Here is a 16,832-nt window from a genome sequence, read left to right as displayed (position 1 = left end):
ACTACCACCTTTGAATAATAATATTAATCAATATTAATAATACATAATCCTTACATGCAAATGTCTGTTTACATATTCAAACATGGGGGTTCAAACATGGTGATGCAAATGTTGAAACACTGGTGTTTGTTACTTTTGATGTTGAGGAACTCCAGTGGGATTTTCTTCTCATGAAAGAGCTCATGTCTCATTTGATCACTCTGGGATGCGGTTTTAAGAAAATTAATTAGTTGTAGTGGAGTGGACTCGGAATTTTGTTTTCAAGAGTGGGACAAGCTGTTTTATAATTTAGTTGTAATTTCCAGTGTGAGGATGGGTACACAAGAGGACAAGTGTAACCATCACGATTGTGTTACTGGGAGGTGAGGCAGAGACAAAATAAGGACGTTTCCCAGAGGGACTTCTTGTGCAAATTGAAGCTGTAGCTGCCAGTCACATCCCTCTTCCATTTGTGTCTTCCAGCTTTCACTTAGAAATTTGAATGAACAAAAACAAGTCAAAGTCCTGCAAAAGACCATGTTGAGCAACAAGCTTATTTTTGAAGAGCTCTTTCCCCCTGTCTGTGTGTTGGGGTTGTGCTTTGAAAGGCTCAGTGTGCTTCCAAAATAATGCACATCTTTCCACCAGACATAAATCTAATGCTGGAAATTGTAGAGTCAGACTGCACACAGCTCAGGTCTTGAGTCTCTTAGGTCTGGAGAAACCGCAGCTTGTCTGGCTGTGGTCTGATTCCAGGGTGATTTTTGTGAAGAAGAAAATCCACTGGCTTTCTGGAGAAGATGCACTGTTCATTTCTGCAGCCTGATGGGTCTGCAAACATCACGGGGTCCCTACACAAGGGGGCAAGTCATCTTTAAAAGAAAATCATGCCATCATTTCTAGTTGACCTTTCCTTCCAGACGTATTCATCCACTCCCATTTCCACACTAGTAAAAACGCTGTTTTAGCTACTACCAAGAACTTTGCTGCGGGATTCTTACTGTTTTAGGTGTAGTTTAACAATGCAGGTTAAATGCCTAATGATAAGTGTCTGAGTGGTCCAGTTTTGGATTACAGTGAGTTAGTTACATGATCCATGGTCTGCTGTGCTGCTAGGCTGACTGATGTTACTCTACAGAGTGGATGTAGCTGCCCTTCAAGTACACGGCAAAAAAAAACTAGAAAAAATAAGTGTAATTGCCACATTAAATATGGTGAAAGTCTGTAGCTTGTTTGCATGTAGTCTTGGAACAGGTGATTGTAACAGGCTGGTGTTGGTGAGCAGTTGTATTCACTGGTTTGGGGTATTATGAAATGGCTGCTATTTGTTCATTTTTTAGCAAAGAATCCGAATCCTTCACGTGGAAAGCAAATTTTTTTTAATGCATCCATAAAAATTATCTATTGTAAATTAATTTTTTTGGTCGTGTATTCCTCTATTAAATACAATCACAATGTTGCAAAGTATTTTTCAGCAGAGAGCTAATCGTCTATAGAAATGGCTCACTGAGTGCTAAGGCCAGGCCAAAACTGTCAAATATGAGTCATGGAAGATGGATGGAATTATATGTTGGATCACTTCTTCAAACCTCCAAATGCAGCAAATTTTCTTGGGGAGCAGACACGTCAAACTTGAAAGAAATAAGTCAAAGAATACATTGCAGATTTTTGTTTTATTGATGTGATAACAATATCGAGAGTAGCAGGAGGATGTTACTTGCATTTCTTAGCCAGGGTTGTATAAACTGCTAATTATAAATGTTTTGTGTTGTTCCAGTGTATTTCTTTTGGATGACAAGTGTGATATATGAAGGGGAAACTAACCACGGGATGTCTGGGGATGCCAGCCATCAGCTGTGGCTAAAGCGGCTGCATCTACAGACTCCTCCAGAATCCCTGAAATGAACGGAGAGAGGTTTGGGGGACTCTGGATCAGATTTGGGATCACAAAGTTTCTTCTGTGGAAAGCGTTAGAAATTCTGTGGCGATTCATTCTCAGAAGAGAAATTTGGTGAGCGGGGAATGTCTCTTTTCATTTCCATGGCAGGCCTTTCAAGTCATGGGAAGTGCCTCTTGGGGATGGCAGCCTCTTGCAGGGAACCGAGTTTGGCTTCAAACTGCCGGAGCTTGGCTGGATTTGAAGTGAGCACGTTTTCTTAGTTTTGTTGCCTGTTCGCAATCCAAAACCCCAACTCATTCTTGTTTGTGTTATACAAACCTTCTCTGTGTTTGTGCGTAATGATGCCTTTAATCAAGTTTTGCTCTAATGGTGGGGAATGTTATTAATAATATATAAAAGCTATTTCATGTAATTAAAAGTGGAGAAGAAAGTATTATTTTACAATTAGGCAGACAGTCTGTCTGTGATCTTGGAACCTTTGTCAAGGTACGTTAGTAATAAAAATGAACGTCCTGTCATTTTAACCGCAGGGTAAGGCTATCATTATGTTTACTAAGCCAGGACTGCCCTGTGAAAGTAAAGTACTATGCTAATTGTACTCCAGAACAGGGTCTGTTGGCTTTTTTTAACCTTTCTTCCCACATCTTGTCACTTCTGCATTACGAAGCTCAAGTGAATTACCTCAAAACCAGGAAATAAGTGCTGAAATGACATCAATTTTTGCATAAATAAATAAAAAAAGGTTAATAAAATACCAGAACACTGGGAGCTGGATTTCTCAGTTTACAATGTTGTGCTGTGAGTGGTATGTTTGTGGGAGACGTGAAGAGAGCGTAGCGCTGGCTTCCTCGTGTGCCAGCTTTGCTTCAGAGCCATACAGAAACAGTGTTTGATAATAGGATTTGGCCCTTCTGTACAGATGCTCTACATTCAGCTATAGCTCGATGTACTCTGAAATACAAATTTCTGTTATTTTGCTGTAGAAAAATCAGTGTTTTCAGACTTGGACATCAAACAAAGAGTTGTTTTTACATACCCATAGCTTGTGTTTTCCTTCTCCTCTGCTTCTGCCTGCCGAACTAGCTCCAGCTTCCCAACGCAGATACTGGTAGCAAAGGGCCTTCAGGAGCTGGGAGACTGTGACAAAAGCTACTTAAGAAGCTGGATGGATATTCCAGCAGGCAAGCCATGCAAACGACTACAGCTATTAAACTAGCAATACCTGAGCTTGGAGACTTAAAACTAGCTGATATATTCAGCCTTGGCTGTGGGTTGCATTAATCCTACATGACCCAGTGCTAAGAAGTTGCAGATTTTTTCAGGATGCAAGTTTCTGAAAGTTACTCTGCTTGCTTAGGGGTGGCATGGAAATTTTATCTACATCTCTATGTGTTAACTCTAAATATTTAGTTATGATATGAGGCTTTTTTTAGGCCTCTTCTAGTATAAAAAAAATGTGGGCTTGTGATTAAATAGTTGACAAGAAAGTGAATGATGCCCTGACTGCTTTCTTTTTCCTCCTCTCAATTTCTTATACTTAGTGTAGAGGCTAGGAGGCAGCTTTGGAGAATGCTTTAAGAGCCATCATTCAAATCACGTCAAGGTTGAATGTTTAAAAATCTAAATTAAGCATGATAGCAACACTACCTGGAAATCACATTGCTTACAAGTCAAAAGAAACAAAGGCTGTACTGTATGTGTTGTACACCAGAGGGGAATTACCATTTTGGGTGGATGAATGGGTTTGGGATCACTGAGAGCACCCGCTCCGCTCTTGTGGGTGTTTGTGAGTGACTGGGTGCATGCAAGCAGGAGTCCCAGCAGCCTGCCCCTGCTGCTCAATGGCACCAGCACTAAATCCCCCAGAATGGGTCCCTGAATTTCTGTTGCGTAGCCAGTTGAGAAGACTTTGCATGGCTGCATGTATTCCACCACTTCCGCCCCACACGCAGGCTTGCTTGTATGAATCTTGCTTGCATGCTCTGATCCCTGCTGAAATTTCACAAGAAAAATTCTTCCTTCTTTAGCCTCCAGGTAGCAGCAGAATACCTGCTGTCAATAGGTTATTACTTGATTTCCACCCTCCAATATTTATCATGCTATTAATTCCCCTTCATAATATTAAAAATGTTAATTCAGTGTTTGCTAAGTCTCCTGTTTCCCAGTGAGAATAAGACCAAGCTGTTTAATCTTTCCACACAGCCCGCTGCAATTTTTGAGAATTGTTATCATTTTGATTACTCTGTAATGCACCTCCCAGAACAATTATAAACTCTGTAAACTGAAGCTGCAGCAAGCTGTTTGTCAGAGAGTCGGGCCGTGCTGAGGGAGCCTTTGTAAACTTCGAGTCTGTGCTTTCTTGCTAGCTTGTGTATTAGGTGTGGAGTTGTTTTGTGAGGCACCGAGCCACGTGTCTTCAGACGTGAATCTTTCAGGAAAAAAAGCAGATTGGGCGAACTTGGAACAGACAATGAGGTACTCTAAGGGAATTTAGCTCTGATCATGTAAAGCAGTGGAGCCCGGCAAAGAACCCTGGGCAAAGATTTTGAAAATTGCAGTTATACACGACAGGAGGAAAATGAAAACGGTCAGTCAGCATGAGAAGGGCTGTTCCTGTGGGATGCAGCCATTCGGATGGCAGGTTCTGTGGAGATTACACAGACACGCACATAGGGCCTAACTTACCTTGTTTTGTAAATGCTGCTCTGTTCACAGAACATCGGAGCTGGTTTAGCAGGAAAGATGTCATGTCACAGCGGGAGAGCATCCTCTGTCTGTGCAGGCGAAGCTGCTGGGAGAAGGATCCGACTCTTTCACGCTCCCTCCCGCTGCTGCCCTTTGCTTTCACAGATCTGGTGGGCCCCTTCCCGTGAATGTGGTGCCGTGCATTAATTCTCTTTCTGTGGGTTCCAGGTGTGAATTGCTCCAGCAAAGTTAAAATGTAGGAAAAAGTTGTAATTTCTTACCATAGGATAGCAACAGGATAAAAATAGAAGAACGCTTTTGCCGTAGAAGCAGTATTACAATGTTGACTGGCTATGAGGTAGGGTTTAATAAGAATAGGTATGTGGGTGCCTCGAAAAACTACATCAGATACTTTGTGCACTGTGAGTTAAAGGATATACGTTGCTACCCACAGTGACTTATTTCAAGTAGCTTATATTTGGCACAGTATGCTGGTAGATTACAGAAGGAAATGCTAAGCATGGAGCTCTTATTGCTCCTCTCAGGCTTAGCAATTATGAAGAATAAAAAATTTACCAGAGCCTAAGCTCTTAGATAGCTATAAACATGGGGAGAATTAAGGGACAGGAAAATTATAGCAACCCAGCTAAACCACTATAATTAAGGCTGAATTGCCTTTTATATTATAGCATTCATGAAGTAGAATGTTGAAATAAGTGAAAAGTAAAAGCTCAAATACTGTATCAAACTTAGATTTTGGGAGGACAAATCCATTTTATCTAACAGTGTGTGGGTAATGTTCAGTTTCTCTGGTCTGCCTCGTGCTGGTGGTGGCTTGACCTCCTGACTGAAGCGATGCCCGAGCTGCTGAGCTGGGAAGGCCGCGGTGTGGTCGTGCAGGTACAGCAGGGCCCCCTGCAGCACCCACTGCCATTTGCAAAGGGCTCCTAAATCACCTGGGTGACCTGAAAATCCCATGGGTTACGGAATCAGAGACCCCTTCACATTGTTCTCATTCAGCATGAGGCAAAGAATTATTTTTATTGCAACTGATTTGTTTCATACTTTGTGTGCTGATGGACTTTCAGCCTGTTTCCTTCTGGAAACCAGGCTCATGCAGGAGGCCTGTCTGCTCGCCTGCGCATCTTCATCAGTCCCCTGCTAATAGCTTCTGAATCCAGTGTCCCCTTTCCACTGAAGCTGACAGAGACGTAGAGGCTTCAGGGTTATTAAGTCCCCACAAGTTGGGTGAAAATCCTCAGCTAGAGGAAGAAGACCTGCATTAAAGCTCCTGGAGGGGGAAAGTCAGGCAGAATTCAATCTGTGTTCCTTCTGCAAGGCAGCAGCCAGACCAAACCAGACAGCACATGTTATCAGCAAGGCGAATGGAGGACGTGGGAAGAAGCTGAAAGTATACAGAGAGGAGGTTAGCAAATATAGGACACGGGTCTTGCTGTTGTAAGCTTGTTTGGATCAGCAGGTTTGTAATGGGAATGAATTCCAATGTGTGAATTTCAAAGGCACCCCTACAGCTTAGGGAGAGAAGCTTTCTGTTAGAAGGGAAAAAGCACCATAGAGAAGTAGTCTGAAGTCTTAGAAAGTGGTAAAATATACAAGAGAAGAGAATGGTCTTTTGTGTAGAGAATTCTCAGGCTGGTGGTGACAAACGAGTGGTATTATTCACACGTAGACTGCAGTAATTTAATTAGAGCTATATGCTGCCTTATTTTGCCACAATGAGCTCGATTAGCAACACTGCATAGCCCCAACTTTCATAAACCATGAGTCAGTTCCTTTGAAATACTAACACTGGCTTAAAGATTTTAAATACCTTATTTTGGGATGTCCTTTTAAATTATATCTTGAGTTACGAAACCAGAAAACTTGGAAGCTGCTCTCAATCCTGTTCATGTCCATGGTGAATTGATTTCATGAAGAAGGGAGTGAGGCCACTTTTGATCACTTCTGTAAGTTATACCCAAACTGAACATTGATTTCAGTCCATTCAGGAGAGTGGGAGAACATGATTTTGCCTTGAATGGAAACAGCAGTGAGCCTTTTTCCTCTTTCTAAATTCCTTTTCATGTCTGCTTTACTGACTGTTTGTAACCATCTGCTACAATGCAGGAAACCCTGAGTGTGTTGAACACTTAAAACTTTCTGTTTGTTTCCATGGCTGTGGGGAAGAGCTGGAGGATGGCAGCTCTGAAAGTTCAGAAGCGAAAAAGCAGATGAGATAAAGGGCATCCCAATTTATGGGAACTCAGAATTTGTTGTTAAAAACATAACTGAACTTAAATTTAAAAACAGAACTTAAAATAAAATTCAGGCTTTTTGTCTCCACCATCCTGCAATATCCTTACATTGAACCCTAAATATTCCTTCAGGGTGTCTCAGGCTTGTTGGCTGTAGGAAGCTAGACGTGTGACTGTAGGCTCTGTGTTTTTTTTGAGATAATGAACTCTCCATTTTGGATTATAACATACAGTTGTTTCCTGAAATAAGTTCTGGTAATGCTGACAAGACTTTCCTGTAGATGAATGATGTATAACAGGAAGGTAGGCTTTAGCTCAAAGCTTGTTAAATGGAAGGTAATATGCTTGCTCCTTGAAAATATTTATTAAATTAACTTCTCTCGAACACACAGGTCCTTACTGCCTAACACAAGTTGGAAGGAGGGTTTCTTTCCACTGGTTTTAGTGACAGCAGGATTAGGCCCAGAAGGATTTTAATTAATAGCAGTAATACACATGTGTGTCTTCTGGAACTCTGGAACGGTACATTTTAATTCACTTTTTATATGGGGTTACTTTCTTGATTCAAACATGCCAACTTGTTTTTATAGTTTTATTTGGTGAACAGGAAATAGTTGTCAGTTCTGCCTGGTTTTCACCCGTCAGCCTACTGCGGTGGTGCACAGGCAGAGTCACTGGGCTTTCACCCAGCAGGGCTTCTGGATTTGTCAATGGCACACTGCAATACAATGTGGCAAAGAGCCACTCTGAGGTACCCTTTGAACTGATAAATCATTTACTAATTCTGCCTTCGTGTAATTATAAATCCCTCAACCCTGGCAGATTTATACAGTTAAAAACAAAAGCTTACATTTGAAAAGCAGAACAATCATTTGGAAGTCGTCAGTGCCAGCCTTACGACTACTGCTGACCACCAAGTCCTGATTTTGAGTGGAGAATTGTGGGATGGAACTAGGGAAGCTGCTTTGATACGTTAGTCAGAGGTGGTTGTTTTTTTTTTGTTTTTTCCCCTACAGCTATAATAGCAGCTATTACTGCTGAGTGGAAAGCATCCCTGAAGTTATGCTGCTGTAGTGCATTGGACTAATGACAGCTTGCGTTGAATTTAGTTGAGTGGTTTTGTTTATTTTATCAAGAAAAATAACTATGATGGTTGCCAAATGACCACACAGAAATGAGGAACAAATGTTTCCAGGATTTTAAGTGGGGATTGCAAACTACAGTAAACTTAAAAAAAAAAAAAAAATAAAAAAAAAATTACAAGCTGTAGATTATGACTAAAAACTTCTAGAAATAAAATCCTTCTGCAAAGAAATTTCAGAAATCAGGAAAGTCATTTAACTTCTGTGAGTTTTGCTTTGAGCAAAACAAATGCATGACATTTATACCAGGTCTGTTTGTTTTACAAAGTGTGTGTGTCCAGTACTGTTTCCTACTCTGTTTAGGTCCTACGTTTGAACCCCCCCCCCAACTAGTGAACAGTTACTTGGTATGAATGTATTTATGGTGCTGAAATTGGCCCACACTTCTTGAGCAGTATGAGGGTAGACACTGTGAATTTTCAGGCCAAATTAGTTTAGTTTCTTGTTTAACTCATGAAGTCCTGTTTAAGGTGTAGCTTTTTGTTTGTTTTTAAATAAATCTGTTTCTTACATATCTGGGTCTCATCCTGTAGGATGTTTCTAAGAACAATAAAAAAAAAATCTCATCTTGGTAAGGTGCCTGCAGTGCACTACTCTATCCTAAAGACCAATGTAATTGCTTGATACAAGCATTAGTAGGCATACTTCTGTGGAAAGCCCTCATTTCCCATGTGCCTGAAGTCATCTGCCACATCAGGAGGATTCTCACGGACTGTTCTCAATGAACAGCAGCTGCTGAATCATGAATTATCCTAGGCTTTGCATATTGACGGTCTTGAGTTGAGATCCAGCCCCTCCAAGAATTTCATGAAAGTCATAGAAGTGGGAGAGCTCACAGACATGTAGGTAGGAATAGACACATGTTGGTGCAGCAAGGCTAGTTCTGTGAGATCGGATGTGAGATCATTTGGAACTGACTCTTTTGTCTCCAGTCAGGTAATTTCCAATAAAATCTTGTTAAATGCAATGCTTCCCTTACCTGGATGCAAGAGATTTGAGGCGGTGACCTCAATCGTGTGGCCAAAAATTTGCAAGGAGCAAACCTGTGTGTGGGCCCCTGAGTGTGGAAGCTGTGGATGTTACAAGGCTGAGATAAAGTCTACCACAGAGCTAAATGAGCACAGATCCATGTAGAAGCATCCCATAGAACTGACCAATAAATTGTATTGAAAATTGAAAACGTTCCTGGGCGTTTAATTTCTTGCAGCAAATACTTTACTGTGTTAAATTTCATTAAGGTGAGAGCAATTTAAAGTAGTCTATAAACAGGGAAATAGTACGAGCATTTACACAGATGAGCACTGGTTTTGCCTTCACTTAATTTTGTATGAAATGTAGTATTAAACTCCAAAAAGAGCTAGTGGTAGACATGATTTGATACCTAAGTAGGATAATTCTGAATTATGACTTAGGTTAAAAAATAAAAAATCCTCTTCAGATGTAAGACAAGAGAGAAAGGGGAGAGATGTGCTTATTATACTCAAGAAGTGTGATACATAAGCATCAATGATTCCATTTGTTTTATATATTTGCTTGTCATTTTAATGGTTTATTATCAGGGATCCAGTCAAAATTGGCAATAAAAAGAACGTAGCTTTACTTTGATTCAAAGTCTGCAGCAGATATGCCAGCAGAAAGAATAAATAAGGCATGGAGAATATGCTGTTAATAAGGGAAACACAAGTAGTTCTAAGCATATTTCACACTCTTTCTTTATTTTGATTTCAAGCAGAGAGCTGAATGCACTTAAATTATTAAGTCAAAGTGAATAGTACCTTGAACATTGGTTGAAATATTCCCTTCTAGAGCAAACTTGGGTTTGTTCTCATAAATCTATTCTTATAAACCATTTTCAGGGGGAAAAAAAAAGAGTTCTGTTTCTTTCTGATTTTTGTGTGCTTTGTAGATAGGGAATATCTTCTGTATAAGAACCTCTTTGCTCTTCACTGCAGTTCTCCATCCCAGGGAGGAAATATGCTGGAGGATTTTGTAGCGTCGGGACTGTACATTATTCTGTCCTTCAGTGGCCAAATGCAACGTATAGGTGAGAGAATGCGGTGTGACTAAATATAGTTCAGTACTATCACTCTTTTTTGATGGCAAAAAGCATTGGCTGGCCAAGCAATTGGCTGATTAAAGGTCAGCTGGCCCTGGGTCAGTCAATTAAACCATGTGGTGCCCTTTTGGAGTGGTCTCTTCATCTAACTGTAGGAGTGTACAAGAGAAAGTCTCAATTAAAAAGTTTAAAAGTAGAGTAGCTGTGTGTACAACTGGATTCAATGCCTCAGGTTTTCTTTGCTGACACCTTTTTTCTTCCCATGGGAGGAAGAGAAAGAAATCATATTTAGTGGTTTTTAAACTGTGGATGTGCTATTTTCAGCAACCAAACATGGCAGCCCTGGGATGACTCTTCTCTGCGCTTGGTCAGGGCTGTGGTCGTGTCTCCAATCCTCTGGTGTGTCCCTTCTGAACTTGTTTTGCTTTGTTAACCCTTTTTCTTTTCTTTTTCTTTCTCTCTCTTCTCTTCTTTTTTTTTTTTTTTTCCCAGCCGCATCCACTGCTAGCGTGCAACCCGCTGCCTTGGTGAGTTCTGAGACAGATGTAAACCAAACAAATTAAACACACACAGCACACTGAAATACTTCAGTGAGAGAAGTATTTGCAGAAGGCAGGCCACACCTTTATACCTTTTTGCTTGGAGATGGAGCTTGTCATGTTAACTTTACATGGACATAATTGGCACTTCTGATCCACCACATTGAAGCCGACTGCCTCTGCTATGGCTTTCTAGGACAGCTCAATCTGGAGACCGTGGCACAGAGAAGAAACTAGCTTGGTCTATTTTACTTAGTGCCCTAACACAAACATGATGAGAAAATCCATTGCGAGGAAGAATCCATATTCCTATTAGACACGAAGCTGCTCTTACCCATCGATCTGCAGCACCAGGTGCCTCTGGGGCTTGCGTGTGAGACCCTCAAATCCACGGCACAGCTTCTGTGTTGCTGCGGAGGCGCTGGAGCAGCTGCGCCAGTGCCTCAGAGACCGGCTGAGCCTTGCAGGCAGGCGGTGCCGAGGCTCGGTGCTCTCTGCAGTGTGCCAGGAGAGTCAGTGGGGCGGTGGGGAGCACAGCCGTATGCCTCGGGAGGATACGGAGTTGGAGGGTTATCGGTAAGCCAGGCAGGTGCGGCTCACACGTGGCGCTGCGGGCGTGAGGAGCCACTGCCGCAGCTGGTGGGGGGCAGGGAGACCTTGTGCTGCACCATTGATTTCTGGTGCATCTGGGAACGCTCTGTGCTTGTGTGACTAATGCCTGCCTGAGGTCCCTAGACAAAGTGGGAAAATGTTTAATACAAGAAAATAAAGGAGAAGAGCTAGTTTCTGTTTGCTGAAGGCAAGTGTGTAGATGGACCTGCTGATCTTTCCAGAAAGAAATGAGTGATGTCTGGAAAGAGCTCCTGACAGACCTTGGTGGGGAGAAACAAAGGAGAGTGAAAGGGGAGACAGGGAGGAATTTTGTGGCTTCAGAAGGGAGGAAAAGCTGAACTGGGCAGCAGCATAACACGGCCAAGCAAGGTGGCAGGCCTCGTGGTTGCTCTGAGCATGTCTTCATGTACTGGTATTCAGGCTTGAGCTGGCAGACTTGTTACACAAGCCCACTGGAGCATTTGCAGCTGAATTGTGCTTCCTGTGCTCCCTCCAGGTCCCCAAACTCTGGTCTCATATGCTTTTAATCATCCCTTGGTCTGAGTTGGCTGCAGTGGAGGCACTTCTGCTGGTGCCACTGGGACTGCTGGGCCCGACACCAGCCATGGGCGCTTGGGCTGCCCTCTGCCTGATCTCCTTGTGCCTGCCACTCCTTGTTCTCTGCCAGGAGTCTTGGCCTCGAGTTTTGAGATGTGTTGTGTATAACTGGGACTTGTGGACCTGGCTGAAGCACATCTAGATGGCTCAAAGACATGTGCAGTTGAGTTCCCTATGACATACCTAAGGCATTTTGGCCCAGTGGTATGTGCTCAATAAATGTGACACCCCTGGTCATGGCTGTAGTGCACGTACGTGGGAGCTGAAGCACCCAGGTGTAATTTGTGTTGCAGCGTTTTGCATAAGTACCTCTTCAGAGACCCCAAACAGCTTGTGCGCACTCAGCTACAGTACCATTCTCTGTATCCCTGAGATTTACACAGAATATATGTTAATGCGGCAAGGAGACCGCTTTCACAGACACATGTTGCTCTCTAATTCAGAGCACTGCCCTGAGTGAGCATCCGTTTGAATGGGCACTGTCAGTGCCCAGTGACCTGCCGCGATGTACCCGGCCTGTCCGACCTTCGTGGTGTGCAGGGACAGCTCCGTAAGGACAAGGAAGTTCTGTGTAGGCAGATCCTCCAGATGGTTCCACTGGAGGAAAAAAAAAAAAGAATGTTGGGTTTAGCAAGCAGTGTTAGGAGGCTGCTCTGTTTTTGCTGTGTCATTTAAGACTGTCTGTTTACCGGAACAATACTGTGGTGTGGAAGTGCCAGTGCAACCAGCTGAGTACAGACATAATCATCCCTAGATTGCAAGCATCCAAAGAAACAAACAAAAAAAAAAGATGGGATTGAGCAGGGAGTGCAAACTTTAAAAAGCTGTGCATCAGGAACCAACGTGACTTTGTGTTAAGTGCAATTTATCAATTCACTGTGCCCAGCGGATGGGATACAAAGAGCAGAGAGTGTGTCAGAAGCAAGTTGCTGGTTGCTGCTCTTCCATCGCTGCCCTTCCTGGATGTTCCCAGCCCTGCTGCCTCCCCTTTGCCCCAGATGCTGTCCCTATGCTCTGCTCTGTGGCTTTTGAGATCTCAAAGGCAGCACAGCACATGTGATTGAACGTATCTCCAGAAGAAGGGGAGGCCAGCTCCTGCCTGGCAGTGTCTGGAGCTGCCTGTGGCTCGTAGCCCATTCTTTGTTCTCTGGATCTGCTCCTTTTTCTTGGGGCTCTTTCTGATGAACAGCTGAATGCACGAGATGGTCACGCTTGAGTGCTTGTTATTTGTGGCAATTAGCAGAGGGTTGCACAGTGTGCACATATGCAGGAGAACCCAGTGTAGCATCCTGTGGAGCCAGAAAGACAGACGTATGCCATTTGAAACCAGTTTGCTCCTCACAGTCAGCAAGGGAGCTTCAGCATTAGTAATAAAAGGCTGCTGCCACCATGGCTGGAAACATCCCGTGCAAAAATGGGGCCCAGTATCCACCCCCCAGCAGTCATACTGGGACCTCTGCTTGGGAATAAGGAAAACAAAATCCTTGGAAAGAACATGACTTACTTTGACAGCGTACAGGGGCCTGTTCCTTTTGCATCACTCGTTTCCCAGTTGTTTTTGATTATCTGGCTAGCCATTGCAGCTGAGATAACGGTGGGCTTGTGAATACTTGTCCTCTTTTCCAGTTCAGTCTCTGCTATAAGCAATGTAATCTTGAAAACATTTCACACAAAAAGAATGTTAAGGATCCGTGTCTGTAAACATAAGTAGCAATTTGTTTTCTGGTCCTTTTACCTGGATATATAACTTAGGATGGGTAGTGATGTGGTCAGCCTACTAGCAAAAGGCATGGTTAAGGGTGCCAAAATCAGAGTGAAAATAAAGGTATTAATCATTGTGAGTTTGCAGCTGTAAACTTGCCTGTATAGCCAAGGATGTAGTCAGGGAGCCAAGTGTCAGGGCAAAGAGGACCTTTGTTAGACTGTGCTAAGGGGAAAGATAACAATGAGTTAGGATATTTCTGTTCCGTGGAAGGCAAATTTCCCGTTCAGCCTTGTGCTCCAAGGACGATGTGACACTAAACCGCACAGCTGAGCACAGAGCAGCAACTGAGCTCTTTAACCTAGGGACACTCTTGGAGCTTAAACCAGTCATTTTCTTATTCCTTCATTTACTTATCCTTCATGATAGGCAGACAAAGGAAAACTTTTTTTTTGTAACCCGTGGGATGTTTTTGTTACTGCAGTTATTCTTCTGGGATCAAAATTTTAAGGTGGTATCTTTTTCTTCTTATTATTCAACTCTATTTTAGAGAACCTTCTTGCGTCTCAAAATTACATTGCTCTGTAAAACTAGAAAGTGACAAATAATTCTGCCTGCCTCTGCATAGTGTCCTGACTTGTGAGCAAATGACAGCCGAACACAGCGGTTTTGCCTAATGCCATTGTGACACCCTGGAGCCAGCAGCACCTGATTTGCAGGCACAGGCGCAGGCGGTGTTCCACTCTGGTGCAGACCTCTGTAATGCGTGCGGATCAAATACTCATTATTCAGGCAGAGGAAATGTGACATCTCAATTAGGCAGGGAGTTGTTTCTAGTCGTGTGTGTACTGTATGGAAGTAACATGTTCGAGGGGGAACCTAGGGAGGAAAAATAATTTATTTTATTTCTCTCTTTAACCTGTCTTTTAAACCTGTTTACAGCCCATTTTGAACATGAGCATAGTTTTTTTTTTTTTTTTTTTTTTGGTTCTCTCTCTTTTTTTTTTTTTTCCCCCATTCCAGCTCTTGGTTAATATTTGTGGATGATCGTGGGATGACTATCAGATACCTGCAGTTCTGCACTTGGCACTCTGGTTGTGTATTTGCCCCACAAGGGTCAAGGATTTACAGCAGCTGATGGGAGCCTTGATTGTAGAAGGAATACAGGATTAGGCTACAGGGTACTCTACACGGAGTTTACCTTGTTTATCTAAGAGTGAAAACACTTACCGAAGAGGGATGAAATAAGGTTTTATGAGCTCTGAATGAAAATAGCAGTACTCTGTCTTTCCATTAATCTGTAATTCTCTCTTTTTCCCTGTCTTTGTTAGCTGCATGAATGTAACATTTTTAATTTGCAGTACTGTAAGAAAAAAGCATCATATGATAGAATCACCTAATTACAACATCATTCTTTTGCAAAATAATAATTTCTATATATTTTATTAAGCTACGAGACAGTAAATACAGTGGAGACAGCTGGCATCTCCTTGGCAGGAATTCTTTTGAGATGCATTGCTTTTTTCTACATTCCTCTTATAACCTCTACTTGTTCTCTTTGATGCTGATGTTCCATTTTAATAGGACTCATCCTTTTAGCATGAGAACATCACAGTACCGTGAATAAGAGTTTCTGTTCAGCTTTAGTTTAGTCTTGCTATCAGCTGTGTGTACCTTTTTAGCTCTTTTTCAGCTGTTTTGTCTTTTTTTTTTTTTTTCCCCCACCAGGAGATATGAATCAGGACATAAGATCTCTTAGAAGCTTTATTTAAGAATTTAAAGTAAACACCACTGTTTCTATTTCTGTATTTTTCCATAGGGCTGGAAAGTGAGAGGTTTTCAGCATTGCTAAATACCTAGGAAGTGCTATTATTCAATTTACAGACCTGAGATTCTCTCATCTTTTGAGAACACTGCTCTGTCCTAATAATAACAACAATGGAGTGAATCACGTGTGAATCCAAGGAAAGGAGCGCTTCTTTGCTTCTTTATACACGTGGTTACAGTTTAAGCATATATTGCTGTGTCATAGCACTGTAACCTTCCAAAGCCAGTATCAACACTTCACTCTTCTTCGCTGAATCCTAGAACTTACTGATTTTTGCCTTTCAGATATTGGTTAAGCTCTGTGTCTCTACACATCCTGACAATTGAAAATATGTAACTTGGCAGATACAATTAATATATTCTGGAGGAATCTCATAAATGTTTACTTAGAACAAAGGAATGTGGTTTTGTTTACATTATAATAGCATGCTTTTAAGTTTACACTCAAAAACAAAACACAAAAATGTCGCTGAAGTTTGGAGGGAGAAGAAACAAAGGAGAAAGAATGGTGGGCATAATGATTGAGAGCAGTCAGCTCAGTTGTCTAAAAACCATGCACAAACGTCTGAAAAGTAAAAGGTGAGACCAAATAAACCAGAAAAGAGATATTTAATTAAAGTGTGTTGAAGGTGAGAGTATAAGTACTTGAAAATGCACTAAGGCCATGCATTAAATATTTGGAGCAATGTTTTCCTGGTCCCTCCTGGATGAGAAGAGGCGTGTGAGTGGTCAGTCCCGTCGCAGCGGGACCCCTGTCAGCACCTGGGCGGCTGTGCTCTGCTTTGGGAGACCGCGTACAGGAGCCTGCTTCTGGGTTTGGTGGTCCAGATTTACACCCACGATGAACTGCAGGTGTAATTTATAGGTGTTTGATTGGGCTATTTCAAATGTTTAGCTTTGGGCCAGTTTAATGAGCTGGCTCAGTGTTATGAATCAAGCGTGCAGTTAATCACCGGGACAAAATTTGGGGCTGTTATTGGCAAGTACAAAACTTATGTTTACAAGGTCAGACACCAACGATAAAACTCAGGGCTTCAACTTTTAAGGAAGAATGATGTTTTTTGGCATAAATCCTAGTAATGGAAGCTGTAGTACACCTCTTCCCAGTGCAATAGGAAAGGACAGCATGATGTGTCTCTATACACACACCGAATTTCTACGTAATAAACTTTTGTTAAAAAATGTATGAGAATAAAACTAGCTGGTCTGCATTCAAGTAGCACATACAGAGCATCAGGGATACCTATGATCACACAACATGGTAAAAGTCACATTTGCATACGTTACCACTAGGAGTATTGTTGTAGTAAAGAGCAGCCCACAAACTGCATGGGGAATTAGTACAGCCAATACATTCTTTCAGTATTATCAGCTCATCTGAAGTAGTATCAAAACTCAGTCCCAGAATATAATCTATTCAATGTTTGTTTCTTTCAGGGTTACAAGAAGCATCCCAAAGGAGTGCTGTGCATAATGAGAGCCTTGACTGGTAAGAAATATTGGATGGGATGTTCAGTTTATATTTGGTAAGAGACAAA

At 42.1% G+C, this 16,832-nt stretch overlaps 1 protein-coding gene across 30 annotated transcripts in view; it reads left to right on the top strand.

Annotated features, from left to right (window-relative positions):
* The window catches only part of LOC308176724 (uncharacterized protein), a 297,961-nt gene that overhangs the window by 153,107 nt on the left and 128,022 nt on the right, over window positions 1–16,832 (top strand). For 29 of the 30 annotated variants that reach the window (XR_013938519.1, XR_013938520.1, XR_013938521.1 and 26 more), the window contains one exon: window positions 16,732–16,783. Coding sequence is in view for 13 of the 30 variants with exons in the window: in XM_080552845.1 (XP_080408971.1) it covers window positions 16,732–16,783 (52 nt within the window). In the remaining 17 variants the exon portion in view is untranslated. Of the gene's footprint in view, window positions 1–16,731; window positions 16,821–16,832 lie in introns of all 30 variants that reach the window. The other variant, XR_013938529.1, reaches the window with a different exon arrangement.

This window comes from Anser brachyrhynchus, assembly GCF_964034855.1.
Source record: "Anser brachyrhynchus genome assembly, chromosome: 12".
NCBI lineage: Eukaryota > Metazoa > Chordata > Aves > Anseriformes > Anatidae > Anser > Anser brachyrhynchus.
Note: the sequence above shows the minus strand (reverse complement) of the source record. Positions and strands in the feature narration are given on the sequence as shown.